This window comes from Perissodus microlepis, chromosome 19 (genome assembly GCF_051167445.1).
Source record: "Perissodus microlepis isolate ML-2025 ecotype Zambia chromosome 19, ASM5116744v1, whole genome shotgun sequence".
NCBI classification, from domain to species: domain Eukaryota; kingdom Metazoa; phylum Chordata; class Actinopteri; order Cichliformes; family Cichlidae; genus Perissodus; species Perissodus microlepis.
Genome location: NC_140479.1, coordinates 4,358,113 through 4,374,120, shown reverse-complemented (window position 1 = coordinate 4,374,120; position 16,008 = coordinate 4,358,113). Strand labels below are relative to the sequence as shown.

General features: G+C 36.5%; 2 protein-coding genes across 3 annotated transcripts; one reads left to right on the top strand and one right to left on the bottom strand.

Annotated features, from left to right (window-relative positions):
- Positions 1–8,852: 8,852 nt before the first annotated feature.
- On the bottom strand, positions 8,853–11,029 carry LOC146365214 (uncharacterized). The gene is made up of 3 exons (XM_084915432.1): positions 10,462–11,029; positions 9,381–9,479; positions 8,853–9,248 (listed from the first exon to the last, which is right to left on the bottom strand). The coding sequence occupies exons 1-3, from the start codon at positions 10,840–10,842 to the stop codon at positions 8,925–8,927; spliced, it is 804 nt and encodes a 267-aa protein (XP_084771558.1). The 5' UTR covers positions 10,843–11,029; the 3' UTR covers positions 8,853–8,924.
- On the top strand, positions 10,919–15,748 carry LOC146365213 (uncharacterized). Of its 2 annotated transcripts, XM_084915430.1 has the most exons (10): positions 10,919–11,199; positions 11,332–11,438; positions 11,795–11,913; positions 12,016–12,432; positions 12,516–12,741; positions 12,921–13,070; positions 13,771–13,988; positions 14,077–14,230; positions 14,312–14,421; positions 15,007–15,748. In XM_084915430.1, the coding sequence occupies exons 1-10, from the start codon at positions 11,093–11,095 to the stop codon at positions 15,316–15,318; spliced, it is 1,920 nt and encodes a 639-aa protein (XP_084771556.1). In that variant the 5' UTR covers positions 10,919–11,092; the 3' UTR covers positions 15,319–15,748. The 2 variants fall into 2 exon arrangements, with proteins under 2 accessions (XP_084771556.1, XP_084771557.1); XM_084915431.1 differs by lacking the exon at positions 10,919–11,199 and having other exon boundaries at positions 11,239–11,438.
- The last annotated feature ends 260 nt before the right edge of the window (positions 15,749–16,008 follow it).

Sequence of the window (16,008 nt, the reverse complement as noted above, 5' to 3'; positions counted from 1 at the left end):
TATTTTAAAGTTAAGTCATCTCCAGCTGCTGTGAGAATAGTGCATGAAATGTGCGCTAGTACAGTGTCACTAACTGGTACACTAGATAATAGAGCTTTCTACTGTGTATTTAATGTTGTAAAATGTTGTATTTTAACCGAAACCAGAACACTTTCCTTTGCATAAGCAATGAAACTGTTTCATTTACAGTAAGTGGTTATTACAGTTACAGTTATTATATGTGTTTGATCTGACTGCAGAAACCAGACTCACTTTTTTCCCTATCACTTTAAAATCTCTCTAAGCAGTAGCATTGTGAAGGTGAAAGCTAACACCAGGTAGCTCACCTGAGTAAACACAAGATGGTGAAGATGAATGTCTGAAGGCTTTCTGTTAAAGGAACTATGAAGATGAAAGAGGGAAAAGAGTATATAAGAATACAATTGAGTAACAGAGTAACTACAGTCTTGCCAGCGCCCTCTAGAGACATCAAGTGTACCAAAGTGTATGTACTGAAAAAAAAATCGATGTTCTGAGGTTAATGATTAGTGATATTAACGACACAAAATTAAGCTTGCATCTTTAAGAGAAGTTGTGTTTTTTGTCTTTCTATTAATGTAGTCTAATCTTTTTAGGAACACCAACACAGAGAAGTTCCCAGTTTGTAGTAGCATTGCTTGTGAACATTACCTAAAATATTCAACATGTTCCATAAACAGGTTGGTTATTTGTAACCACAACTTCATTCTCTAATCTTTGGATGACAGAGTGGTAATCAACTACTCATGCGAGCAAAGTTGTTCAGCAAAGGACACTGCTCATTACTGCTAAACAATGAACAAAGAAAAATACACAAGTTTTAATAATCAACAGTGAGGTACAAACTTCTTGGACATGCTGTACCTCACAGCAAGTCATATTATTTGTCAGGTAATTCTGTTGAAATTGCTCTACAAAGCACCAACAGATGCCACTTTGCCCAGGTGTAGTATACGACTTTGGTTACAGCTGTCTATCCGACATGTGACAATTAACTCCAATGTCAGGATGGATGAAATATAAAGAAAATCTTTAGCACTTGCTTTAAATGTCGGACCTAATCATAGAGGCCAAAAGCATTTTGTATAACAGGCTTTAAAAATGCTTTTTAAAACTATAATTTTAGAGATTTTGATACAAGTCTATGCGAACTGACTCACTTTGGGTTGGGCTCAAATATGAAGGCAAATATGTTGCAAAACACGAGCACCTTTAGACATCGTGTGAGAATTTATAAAGTGCAAAAATATTTCAAATAAAATCCTACAGTGCATGTCATATTTACACGCAGACTGAATGTGTAGTCACAGAATACAAAACAAGAGCTTGTAGAAAAAAATCTAACTTTTGAAACGTTTGCTTTACTTTTCTTCTGAATATGTTCACAAATGTGTAGACTGATTTACCCAAAACAAAAAAAAACCCACACATCCTAATGAGCCCTGCAAACCTGTAATTCAAATTTTCTTTCTTTCGTTTTTTTTTTTTTTTTTAACTATTTGCACATCTCTTTGATTTCAACCTCTCAATTCAGTGACTCCAAATACCAGTGAAAGATGTGTTGCAAAACTCATACTTATAGTTGAGATGTGAGGGATTAATGAGAGGAGAGGGGCCAGGGGCACATGTCAGCCAATCAGAATGCTAAGGTAGGCTTATTTTAAAGCTGATAGGAAAATGGGAATAAGTTGCAGAGAGTAATTGAAGCAGATGCAAGCAGATGTGGAAATTAAGTATGTACAACAAAAACAGTTTTTCCAGTTCTGATGAACTTGAAAGTCAGTATTTGGTATGACCACAATTACTCTTTACCACAGCCTGAATTGTCTTAGAGCTTTTTGGCAGCCTTTTTAATCTATAAAGTTCAAATTTAGATTAATTATTCCATAAGACCTGTTGCCACTGACATTCAGTCTTATGTAATTTTGGGCCAATTTTGGGCTAGCCTATATGGAGCCCACTTGGGTTTTCTGTAGGCAAGCCAACTATGGGCTTGCCCATTTAAAAAAAATGAAAGTCCCTGATGCATCACCTGTTTCTCCAGGTTTCACTCCTATTGTTTTGCTGTTTTCCCCAAGGATGTGCTTTGGTTTTTTTCCTCATGCTACCGCAACAGTCACCGGTTCTATAATCCCTGCAGGACTCGGAGCTCTGAGAAAACCAGTGACAGGATTCTCCCAGACAGACCAAGCTGTTATTAAATAACTGATCTGATCATTAGTGCCAGGAAACTTCTGCAAAAGTGCATCTGAGCTTCAAACAGGCATAAGGTGATTGGCCTAACCACATTTGTTAAATCTAAGGATTGTTGGGATGTGCTGGAGGATGAGAATGGAGGAGGGGGAACGATGTCTACGGGGAGTTCCGCGTGGCTCGGCCTGGCATTGGGAATGTTTGCCTTTACATGGCCAAGGAGGCACAAGCCCAGGTGAGAACAGATTGTGTTACAAGATAATTGAAGGGTCAGTGGATTAAATGTGTGTTAGAGCATCAACAAACAGCCCCAAGTGTTCAGCCACAGCACTTTCACACAGGCACTGGATCCGTTCATCAGCTGTTTGGGTGCAGCTGTGTTGTAACACATGAGAATCAGGTAAACGGTTGGTCATTTGTACAGTTTTACTCAGAGGTGGAAAGTAACGAATTACATTTACTTGCGTTACTGTAATTGAGTAGTTTTTTTGTGTATTTGTACTTTTTAAAGTCATTTTTCAAGTCTGTAATTTTACTTTTACTTAAGTATATTTTTTAAAAAGTATTGTAGTTTGCTACGTTTTCAATCACACCCGTTACTGAGTAAATTAAAATTAAAAAAAAACATTGCGCTTTGGAAATGATGGGTAGTAGAACAAATTGGCGCTAAGGTCACGTTAAAGATGGAGTCTGACATCGGTGTTACGGATCCAGCGAAAAAAGAAGCCCCGTCGAATTCTGCTGACCCTGAACTCGAAGAAACGGATGTGAACCCCTGGCCGTATTTAAGGGACCATTTCGGCTTCAAGTGCAAGAAAGGCAACAGCTTTATTATGCAGTGTAAGCTGTGTTTGCCCAGAGAGACCGAGTTAGCAGCTTTTAAAAATTCCACATCAAACCTGCGCAAGCATGTAGAGGTAAGTTAAATACAACTCGTACCGTTATGGTAGCAAAAAGGCTGTGTTCAAATTAATCACATTAAGTTAAGACATCTGTGAAGAACACAGATAACGTTGGTTGGTACTAGCAACTTGCTGTAATCGGGCACATTGTTGTCCACGCAACTTACATTTTTTTTACTGGGTTGGTAAATTGCTAAAAGAAAATGTGTTTACCTACGTTTTTCCTGTTTGTTAATAATAATAATTTATTTAAAAAAATAGTTAAATTAAAGACAGAAGCGGCTACTTTCTTACTTAACCCACATATGTTCACACTGCAGGCAAAAGAATAACAGAGCGCTCACTTACCTTAGATTAGTCAAAGACAGCTGACTTCTGTTACTTGTTAATTAGCACTTGCAACCTCCCGTTAACTAGCCTGTTACTGTCCAATAAAAAAAAAAACGTGAGGTATATTGGTATAATTTACCAGCAGTAGCTATGTAATGCATTGATGTCTTATTAGGGACGTCAAAAAACTTTCTCTCAAACTTAACACTGGCCTGCCTGCCTCAGCTGCCTTCGAGCGTCTCTTTAGCTGTGCTGGACTACTGTTCACTGCAAAGTGAGCAAGGATGAACTCTACTAACTTTGAAAATCAACTGCTCCTCAAAATTAACAGGAAGTTCAGAGAGTAACACTCTAGGATGGATACAAAGGAACTTTATTCTAGAGGTGCAGTAGGGCAGGGCCAAGTTTAAAAAATTAAAAAACATTTTTAAAGCAGCTGCCGTTCAGTTCAGTACTTGTTCTCTTATTTGACAGTTTAGAACACATTCTCATGTGAAAGAATGATATGGTTTTGTATTGAAAACACTGTGATACCTGACAGTTTGGTTGATTGGTTTGGTGACCATTATCCATTTTCATGTATAGACTTGCAGTTTAACTGCCACTGCACTTTAATTTGTAAAGTTTTTCTTTTCACTAAAAAAGAACTACTTTGAGATTTATATCCCACTGTCTTTTTTTGCACTACTCAGAAGCGGCTGTCCTCCTGCTGACAGAAAAGTAACTATGTAACTTTTACTCTGAGTACATTTTAAATGAGCTACTTTTTACTTTTACTTGAGTACATTTTTAGACAGGTAATTTTACTTGTACTTGAGTAAAATTTCAGCAAAGTAATAGTACTTTTACTTGAGTAAAATATTTTAGTACTCTTTCCACCTCTGGTTTTACTTTACTCAAAGGTATTTTTGTAAGCAAAAAGAGTAACACAAGCGCCTTTTATATGACAGAGATGATTATTTGCAGAGACAGAAAATTTGGCAAACACTTCAGGGCATGTTGTGTGTTCAGTGTTTATGTTGTGTTATCATCCTACAAGATATTTATTTATTTCTAAATAAAATATTATATTAAGTACAAACAAGTTATTTAGGAGCTGTTTATGGTCCATGGTCTGATGAACCATTAATAATAGTGACTAAATACACCATTAAATGTGTGTACATAGAATGAACTGTTTGTTTGTGAGTACGTTAATAGGGGTTTTACTTTTATTTCATCACTCATGGCTAATTCAGGCAGTTCCGAGTTATTAGTTAAGTATTTTGTGTGAGAACCATCTATACATCACGAAGCAATTATAAATGAAATTAAAAGGTCAAGTTTCATCTTCAATACAGAAAAAGCACAAAGTGATACAAAACATGCAAATATTTATTAGAAGATGCAAACACAACTCACTGACATTTTGCAAAAAACTGAAATGTTTGTTGACTAGAGTCTGAGAATGTTGGAGGGGTCTAAGAGAGAAAGAGAAACACTTTGCAGCTGGAGTCACACAGTACTGTAGCCTAAATGTGCTAAAGCTTCTTGAAATAAATAAATAAAATATTTTTTTCACAAAGCAATGAGGAATATTCCATAGAATTTCACAAACAAGTGCAAACATCCCAAAAAACGATATTAATCTGGCATTCCAAGAATAAAATGTCCAGAAAATGGATATTTAGAATTTCTTTAAGAATTCCTCAAGTTTAGTTTGCTGTGGTTTTGGAGAATCCCAAAGCAAATAGCAGTTTCATGAATTTCAAAACTCCAGCCTGTATAGAACAGGGATGATATTCCATAAAAGAAATATCAATATTGGCCACAATAAATATACAATTTCTCAAAATACTACTCTTACACAGTAGGAAATCCATAACCACTATTCTTATTTTTTTGAGCTTTTATGTAATCATTAATTAAGATCATAAAGCCTGAGCAATATATTATTTAAAGATTAAATGTGTGTTTAGCATATCCCTGTATGCTTTGTGTGGTTTTTTTTTAGATGTTTGAGTTCAAAATGTAAATGCTTTCTAAGATATAAGTATTCCTCACTTTGCCTAAAAAAACATGAATTACATTTAAATATATATAAAACCCAGATTAACATACTAACAATCAAATAGCTTATTTTGCAGTTTGCATATGTAGAAATGTACATCTAAATATTTCATTAATCATTTACTTAGGCTTTCTGAATGATACCATAAACCGTTCACAGCTCCTAAGTAGCATCTCAGTTCTTAATGTAATACTTTATTTAGAAATTGTTCATCCATCATTTATAAATCACATTAATTCATTAATTCATTGTTTACTTATCTTTATTAGTGTATAGTTGTTATAAAGTGTTACCCAATTGTTCAAATACTGAAATGCTGAGCCAAAACGAGGCCTTTGAAAGCATCTACTTGAACTCCAGGTGACTGCACATGTGTTATAGAGCAGAGTCAGCCGATGTGTAACACAGGTTGAGTTATCAGAGGAGCGGGGCATCTTCAGGTCAGTGAAACTTGATTAAACTCTCTGTGCTCATCTGTATCATTTGGGGTCGAGCCACAGAGGCACAACGTAAACAATCCCACGACCTCATTTGGACCCTGAGTTGTATTTCTAGAAGGTTTTGGCCCTTGGGGGACAGCGGTGGCCGCATCAGGGGCCAGCGATACCTGTTGGCCCCTCCCCTCTCTTCCTGATTGACAGATGGCCGCTCCGTTAGATGAGAATGATAACTGGCTCTCTGTCCACAGAAGGGATTTCCTCTTGACCCCTGACTCCCAACCCTGACTCTTGACCCCTCTCAGGGGTTGACCAGCCCTTCCCTCCCCTCCTCTCTCTCTCCTTCTCTTCAGCTCTCAGCCCTCCACAGGTGCAGGTCAAGGATACGTGATGAGGAGAGAAGCTTTTTTTATCTAAAGGAGAAAAGACGAGAGGTGTAGAGATATAGATAGTTTGTTTCTTGTTGTTTCTGATGTCATAGAGAGGAGGAGAAGGAGGAAAAAATAACTGAAATCTTTGTGTTTTTTAACACTACAGTCACATTGTAATCCCACCTCCAGGAAATTATGTTTCCATATAGCAATCATAGGACCTGACCATCCATCCACCCAACCATTTTCTTCTGTTTCTTATATTCGGGGTTGTGAGGGGGCCTTGAGCCTGTCCCACACTGCAAATTATCTGGTGCTTGCCATGATTTAAAATCTTATTTTTAGACAGGCCAGATTATTTGCCTTGTTTTAAAAAAGATTTACTTGTTTCTAAGTCTGGATTTTAGATAATAAACTTAAATCGAGAATAACCATATAATTGTGTCTATATTAGTACAGAAATCCAGAAATGGGAAGAAAAACTCTTAAAATAGCCTACATTAGGTCTCTCACCAGATGTCTCTCAAAATATCACTTGTTTCAAGATAGAGTGACAAACTCAATTTGCTTGATTTAGGAAATTCACACAAGGCATCTGTTGAAAATATGATTTATTCAAAATCATGTCTGACTTCAAAGTTGTACATATAAGGGAAAAAAATTAACCACAATTTATGATACAAATCACATTTCAAAGACAGCTGTTTGTCCCAGCATGCCAGCATTATGTGGTACAACATTGGTTTAGGGAACATTTAATGACTGTCAGCTGATATCATCACAAACTACACTAAGCCCATACTTGGTGCAACCATAATCTTAAGGTTGATTTCTATGGGAAATAATATCAGAAAGACTGTATTTTATTGGCACAAACACACTGTCCCTAAAACTAATAGAAAAGTATGAAGTATAATCAATGAGCTCATGGGCTAATTCTGTAGCTTGAGCAACAATGGGCACAGTTACTTCATATGCCAATAAGTCTTCATTTAAATTCAAAGTTTCATAGCGTTGGTACTCAAAAGCAATAAAAGATGAGTCAATCAAAAAGATATCCTTTATCAGTCCAAACACAGGGAAAGTGCCATCCACATCTGCAATAATCATGGACTTCCCAGTAATGTATTTATTGCCATTTAGAACATACCATTTCACTGAGACAACAGACTGCATGACATCTATTCCAAAAAATTCTTTAATTTTTTTCCTAACATATTCATTATTTTTAACAGCTGATACTGGCCCGGATTCCTTTTCTTTCGCAAAAATAGGATGTTCAGTGCCTATTTCATTTTGACAACACTCAAGAAATTGATTGTGGCTTGCTAGGGATTTACAAACATTTTTAAAATTTAACTTAGAAGCCCACTGTTTAAAATAGGAGTGCTTTGCCTCAAAGCGCATGCACATACTCCTTATTAAAGGTCCAAGGGATAAGATTTGACTGGGAAGATGCAACATATAATGTTGCTTAGGTATTATATTGGCTTCGGGAAAAAGTTGCTTGAACTGATACAGGTGTTCTTCAATCATACTTCTCAGTTGCAATACAGTTTGTAAAGAAATAATGGGAGCAAGAACTATTTGAACTATCATAATTAACTTTCTAATAAATACAACATACTCACTCTCCACACCATACAAAAGAAAAAGTAAGATTTTTAAAAGAATTAGCATCTGTCCACAAGACTGTTTCAATTTGTTGTCGTTAGCCGCTAAAGTGCCAAAGCTAATAGGACATGGTTTATCCCGTATTTCAAGAGGTGAGTAAGGAAAATTTTGAATGTCTGAATTAAACTTGTCTAATTCCAATTGTCCTGAAAGAATTAGGTGTTTTAATACAAATTTAACTTCCATTGATGCAACACCTTCAAAAATAACATGCATTATGTCCTGTGGAGTTTGTTTGATCAGGTCAAATGCAGGAACATCAACTAGTCTGCTTCTTCTATTAATTCCATAAGTAGTTTTAAGGGACGCTTTCAATAAATCTGTGCTTGCTTTATCTATTTCAAAACACTGCCTGATATGTTTCTCCAGAGTTCTTTGAACAAACTTCTTCTCCTCAAAAACACTTTGCATATCATCAAAGTTGCATTCACAGTGTCTACATTTGCTATAAGCAAAACCAATCCCTTCTTTAAAGCCAGCAATCTCATGCTGGGCTAGCGTGTCTCCGCAAATGGCTATAACAGCACCAAACAATTCAATTTCACCATTTGACATTTCAATCCTTACACCATTGTAAAGCAGTGATAGATCTTGAAGTATTCTTTTCAGTACAACATCAATACCCCACTGAGAAATGTCATTTGCTTTAGCAATAGCAAGAAGTCGTATTGCAGCTAACTTTGACCTAAATTTTGGATCAATATTTCCTAAAGTATAATAAAACATGACCAATTTGTTTGCAGAAGCATGGGACCCTAAGGGGTTACATATTTCAATTTCATCTGTGTACAGTATTAATTGCAATGCATTTGGCCTCTGAGAAAACAAGGGGTGAGATGTAAAGAGGGACCTGTCTCTAAAATCATAGAAGAATCCCTCTCTGCTTCTTTGTGGTGCAGTGTTCAACATGGTAAAGATTCTCTCATTAGTCATTAACTGCTTTAGACTTTCAATTAATGGTACATAGTAAAAAACTTTTGTTCCTTATGGACATGACCCTTGAAAGACCTTGCTTTACCCAACATATCTTCTGGGATACTACTACTTCGTCTGCGTTGACTGGACAGAACATTTCCCCTATGGCTCTACTCTGTCCATATGCAATGGTGGAGAAAGGATCCATGAATTTATCAAATGTAGCCAAAGCCTCATCTTGAAGCTGAGTGGTTCCCTCGGCATGATCTTCAAACACTGTCTTCATTCTTTCCTTGAGCGTATCCAAAAGAACTGCCTGATACTGTTGCACTCCTGAGATGATATGTTTGACCGTTCTCTGTGAAAACATTTGAAACAAAAGTAACTTATTCTGCATTTATATTAAAAAAAAATTTCTGAATTCCATTATGAACAAGTAAGACATTGATTGCCTTATGTAATGTATTGATCCATTAAGACTATAACATACCTGTGATAAGTGGCACTGTTCTTGAACACTGATAGCAAAAGCTGCAGCAGATCTGGTAACATCGTGTCTGGTAAAGGATGTTGTAGCAACAGCTTCTTCCTTTAGAGCAGAAAAACAAAGTTACTCCAAACTCCTGGCCAATTATAGAAATTCTTACATAACAGGTATAATCAGTTACACCTAATGATTGGTCCATTAAAAAACAAAGTGCATGACAGTGATTAGTGTTACAGTTGTGAACATTCAAAATAATATAAGATAAGATAAGATAATATTCATTCTTTGGAATAAAGAAAAAAGAAATGGAAGAGAAATCAAAGACAAAGAAACAATAAAAAAGGGGTTGTCCATTTTTTTGATGAGGCTAGGGATTGGATTCATGAGAATGAGATTTTATCTTTTTAAATAATGAATTTTTGTTCGCACTTAGATATTAGTTTCTTTACATGTTTGTTGTATTTATTAAATTATTTATGTATTTTTAAATCACGTAATTTAGATTTGCACTTAGAATTTATGTTAGTATTAGTATATGGATATATTTTATTGTATGCATTTATTAATTTATTTAATTTTCAAGAAAATCATTCTTATCCATGTTTTGGCAGTATTTCTGGCCAACAGATTTTTTTTACAGTGCTTCCAAATACTCTGTGTCTTACCTGAAACTGTATTCACCACTTATAATTCCTACGAGATACCCAAATTGCTGTCACATTGAACGATTTAAACGCGCCGAGAGTGTCTTTGATGCAAACTTCACCAGGAGACATGCCAGCCGCAGAGTGTGTGCCTGCTCCGGCTGCAGCATAGCCTTTACTATTTACACTGAACTGCTATTCTGTTTATTTATTTATTTTAATTTCATCCTGGTGATTTAAAATCCAACCATAGTGGAAATCGCTTGTAACAGTTTGAAGAACAATATCTAGCGGTATAATATCGCGAGATCTCGTTAAATTTCTCTTGATTAAAAATGGAGAAAAGGATTAAAAGTAATATAGGACCAAATACGAGGAGTTAGACATGGCTAAATTTGTCACCAGAAGCCACACTACATTTTATTTAGTTCAACACTTACCGTGATTGGGCTGTCAACAACCTGAGGCTCCTGCACTTCAGGCACAGATCCACCAGTTGATATTTCCACGGTGCTGGTTGTTGTTGCAGTACTACAGTTGGCAAAGACTGAAACACCAAAATTTTCCGATCCTAAAGAGTGGGATGTTGAGGGGATCCTCCATCCTCTTGGTGGGCTTCCATTCGTCAAATACAGAGGGTGCGTCCGTTTAATGTGGCGAAAGAATGAGTTAAAAACTCTGAAATCTTGTTCACAGCCATCTATTCCACAGTAAACCCAAAAGTCCTGCCTTCGACCATGAGCTGCATTTATGTGGCTAAGGAGCACCTTCAGAGTTAAAGAAACAAAGATAAAACAGATCATACATCTCCAGAGCGCCATGGTGAACTGTTTTCGCGCTGTAGCAATGCAGCTTTACTTTACCGCTCTCCACTGAAGGCCACAGATGAGAGTGTGGGACCATGGGAAAGGTAGGCAATTTTAAAAATATATGTATCCTTAATTATCCAATTTTTCAGGTTTAAATTACATCAGTTATATTTTTTTAGGCAATAAGTGTTTAAGACTGAATTTATATTTTTATTTTCTTTTTTTTACTTAAATTTTTTTTTAAATATAAATAATTTTCTGCATGCGCATTCTCACGCGGGACAAAATATTTTCCCCTGCTTTGTTAACCATCAGGACCGTTAGGAAGATCAAAATTATTTATCTAAACAAAGCGAACAGTAATTTAAGGTTGGTAACATTAAGTTGATTCGAAAAATACTATGGTACAACCATGTTATTAAGATAAAGTCGTGTTTTGTGAGGGCTGCTAGTTAGCAATCTAGCTAATGTGTTAACTTTAGCTAAATGATCTTATGTAAGCCATAGGATATTTCCAGGTACTGTGAGTGGAGGCTTTGGAACCGAACTAGAGAACTGCTGTCACGGCATGGACAAGTTTGATGATGCCATACTGTCTGTGTTGCAGGGTAAGTCTTATTTTTCAGTTATTTTGTTACGTTAGCTAAGCAGCCTTAGCATCTGTTAGCATCATTTCTGAAACTTGGAGCTAGGATTGTACTCCACTCTGAACTTTATCCACATTATAGCCTTGAGCTGTCTTTGCCAAAATAGACTTGGAACATCATTCTTGAAGACAGCTAAAAATAGTTTTATTGCATTCCCAAATATTTGATAAACTGTTTTAAGTTTGACATTTTATCCTGTTATTATTACTTATTGCTAAAATACATTTATTGACAAAAAATGACCTCAATATGTAATAAGCCACGCCCAGGAAAAGAGAAATAAATATCACTTTTGAAGTTGTTTTTCTCTTTTACAGCTGCGAATATTGATGAGGAAACTTTGAGAAGCTTTACCCGGGATGACCTAAAGGATCTTTTTCCGGGCCATGAAAATTTCTTCCGGAGAAAGAAGATTTGGGATTTTATCAGCCAAAAGGTAAATACACATTATACGACTAAGAAGATGATTACTGTCCATATTGTCTAGCATTAATTTGCCTAATTGTGTATTTTTGTTTATATCCCACAACTGTTATAGTTTAAGAGTACTGACCAAGATGCCAACACTTGCCATCAAAGCGAGAGTAACCCCTTAGGCTTTGATGTGTCACAATGTCAGCCTCAAACTTCCACTCCCATTTCCTACACTGCTGACAAAAAAATGAAAATGCCAGACCCACCAGAGTATGTGGTGTATACAGATTCAGAACTGGACATAGTGCGCAGTCAGTACTTTGCATTGCTCCACAGTGGAAAGGAAAAGGACTGTAAGATGTCGAAGGAGCTCTGTTGCAGACTTGTAAGGAACACAGTCACCAGCATGGTTGCAATCCTCCGTGCTAGTCCCATGGGGAAAGAAGTAACATACCCCTCCAAACTCGAAATGAGAGCAATGTCACAGAAGATTGTCGACTATTACCCCATGTTACGTGATGCTGACACACACATGCCATACGTAAGTCATTCTTTACCCACTACAATATCTAAAATTGAGTGAGGTAATAAAATGATGTACAAATATATATTATTTTACCACAGCTGACCATCTACACCAAACTGTACAAACGACTCCAAAATATGAAGTCTCCAAGGAAGAGGCAGGGCTCCATGCCGCAACGAGGCAGGCCCAGGAAGACTCTTTTCAGCTCAGATGACACAGACAATGGGACTGAAGGTGACCTAAGTGGTGAAGCAAGTGGTTCAAGTGACTATACCATACTTCTTGAGAGCAATGATGACCTCAGCGAGGATAACTCAAATGCAGGTGTGTACTTTGGTCTGCTGTACTAATGACTTTTGGACATCTAAAACTTCAAAGAGACCACCTGCCCTCAGTTTTCTGTTCAGAGTGCATCACAAGATTTATACAGTGTTGAGTATTTTCCTTAACTTTCTAGCTATTCCCTGTTATTACATTCTGTTCAGCTTCTGGTTTTTCCTCAGAGAAAGAATCCCAATTGCCGCTACCCTCCACTGTACCAACTAAGTCAAACAATACTACGCTGGCTTTACCACTATTATCCAAGTCAGCCTCATGCTCTGCACCCAGTGCTGATATAGGTCCTTCAACTGCACCTCCAGATGATGTTGTTGGTAAGTCCACCATCACCCTTATCTACCTCTCAGTCTGACTGTAGTTCCTCTTACAGCTCTTTCCAAAATATGGCTGCAGCAATGAACCCCGTTCTAAGTGTTTATTCCATAAATCATAGTGGTTTGGCATTAACTCAAGTTGGTGTGTAAAATCAACATATGATAGATCCCTCATTCCAGTTTGCCAGTTAGCCATAGTAAGTATTTTAACATTTTGTGTTGTAATGGGTGTTACTCAGTGCTGATTATTTACACATGTAAATCCTCATGCTGGTCACATCTATCATGCCTTATCACAGTGTTTCTGTCATAGATCAAATTACCTAAAAGATTTTTATCAATCAGCTCATAATCACTGTCCACGCTGATGTGAACGATATACACAGTAAACAACCTTTACCTTATTTTCACCACAGTTTTATTCACGGGCATCTTAAACTTTTGTTTTAATATTTGATTCTGTTCAAACTAACAATTAACATAAATCCATGATCATTATAAGAAAAGGACGCAAAGGGAAATGATCAGGACATATAGGGTCAGTTCATTACTCAAACATATTTAACCTAAACATTAATTCTCATAAATATTATACTTAAAAACAACCATGCAAACTTACTAGAAATGACTGATTAGAAAAATCGGAATTTTGTGAAGTCTAGTTACACCATGTCTTACAATTGCTCTTTGCTTTCCCTAGCAGACCATGACAGCCTGAAGATGCAGGCAAGACATTACAAAACCTTGAGCAACATGTACAGGAAACCCAATGCAAAACCCAACCAAAGTGACGTTGCTCAAATTTTGGACCTGGAGTTTGAGGCCAGACGAGCTTTTATTGACGCAGATGTTACAAGGGAAGAAGACAGGCCTAGAAAAATATTTGAAGCATACCCGTGCTTCAAAGACATACGAAATGTAAGTTCAACTACCTTCAGTTACATTCCGTGCTTTCTCTGGATAGGTTTAGTTAGTTCTTGACTAACTGAGCACAACTTTGTCATAGGCGATGGATGAACTGCGTCGCATCATTGGTGGCTCCAACTGCAAATACATAGATCAAATGAAGGGTCGATGGGCAGAGTTTTGTTCGAAGGTGCAGTTCTATGGCATTTGGAAGAAGGTCCTGAAACCTCCTCTCCCCTTGGATGTACGTGGAGGTAAGTGGCCTTTTCATACATTAAATCCATACATCAGATATGTTCAGATTACTTTGTTAAGATACTTTTCTCTGTTCACAGTGGATTTTACTGTCACTCTCTTCAATGCACTTCCATCTCTTTTTCCTTCACCAACTACACCACCAAGGCGGCTGGGAAGTGCCAGTGAGGCTCTCCTTCATATCCTCAAGGTGAGAACAGCTGTTAGCAATACCAGCCACTGTAACTTGTACTCCATTTACTTGTATTATTATTATTATTATTATTATTATTATTATTATTATTATTTTGCTTTTCATGCTTAATAAGAGAGGGTCAAAGTTCAATTCAGCAGGGATTAAATTACTCCTTATTCAGGATTTCTTCATTGTTATTCAAAACCTACTCCAGAGAGGCAGCACAGAGCAAAAGCACATTACAGTTAGGATACAAGTAGAAGCAGTAAAATTATATATTTAAAAAGGCCTTCAAAAACTAGAATATGTAACAAAGTTAAAAGAAACTGTTTTAAAAAACAAATGAGAAAAAAAAGCACAAATAGACATGATAAAAATGCTGCAAACTAGAGAAAATTCATGCTCAGAATTAATACATTTCCAAAATTTCATATTTATGTAAGTCAAATATTTTATATTTATTTCTTCTATTCCAACAGTTTATCAGTTGGAGCATTCAAAACTCTTGATATTGCTTTTTGTGTCTTAAGCTGTTTGGATGCACAGTAACCCTTTCATTTAAAATCTTGAAGAATTTGTCCTTTTTTTGTGCTTTTCTAGCCGGGTGAAGATGCAATGCTATACCTGGAGAAGCGGCCTCTCTCCCCCCCAGTGCTGCTTTTTGATGGGACAACCAGCATTGTTGCTGTAGGAAACATACCAGTGACCACTCTCCCCTTGGAGGATTTCTGGGAAGGAATGTTGGTGTTGATGGCATATTACTACACCTTGCACTTAACATACCCGAAATGTGTTGCAACGGTCCTCTCTGTCATACAAACTGAGGTAATCACTGATGCCATCCATGATCAAGATGCCACTAGTGCATATAAGAAAGCAATAGCTGAGTGGAAGTCATTCTTTGAAAAATAGGTGAATACCAAGCAGGATTTTATCAGGTCATTTGCAGTTTGTTTAGTTTTGTAGTACGTTTGTACAACTTTGTTCCTAATTTGCCCAGCGATGTCCTGAGAAACGGCTTTACTTATAATGCTTTACAAATGAAAGTTGTTGTTTTTTTTTCTTAGTGACACTTTACCTGAGGCATGTAAAGTTTTAAGTCAGTAATGCCATTATTTACAACATTGTGAGACTATGTGACTGTCACAAAAGTTTAAGGCCAAAAATGTAATTTTTTTTTCTCTGTTTAGGCCTTTTAAAGGGTTGATTTAGACTTTTAGGGATTGTGCAGCAGCCCTATATTGTTTAAAAAAGGGTTTTGTTCTCATGAGAGGAATAAATGTTGACATATATCACTCTTGTCATGGCTGTGATTTCAATAGAAGCCAAGGAGTATTCTAGGAAAAAGGTCTGTTTTAAGGTTTTTTTGCTTGGATTTAATATCGATTAGGCTCTATTTTAAGATAAGCCAACCTGAATCAAGAAACAAATTAATCATACTTCACTAATATTGAGTAGTTTTTCATAGTATTAGAACTATTTTTCTCGTTGCAGTGCATTCATTTGCTGCAAGTAAGAATTCAAAACATAAAAAAAGACTGTAATTTAGCATATTTAGCTTACTTTTGGGACTTGATATCAAGTAATTTTATCTTAAATCGA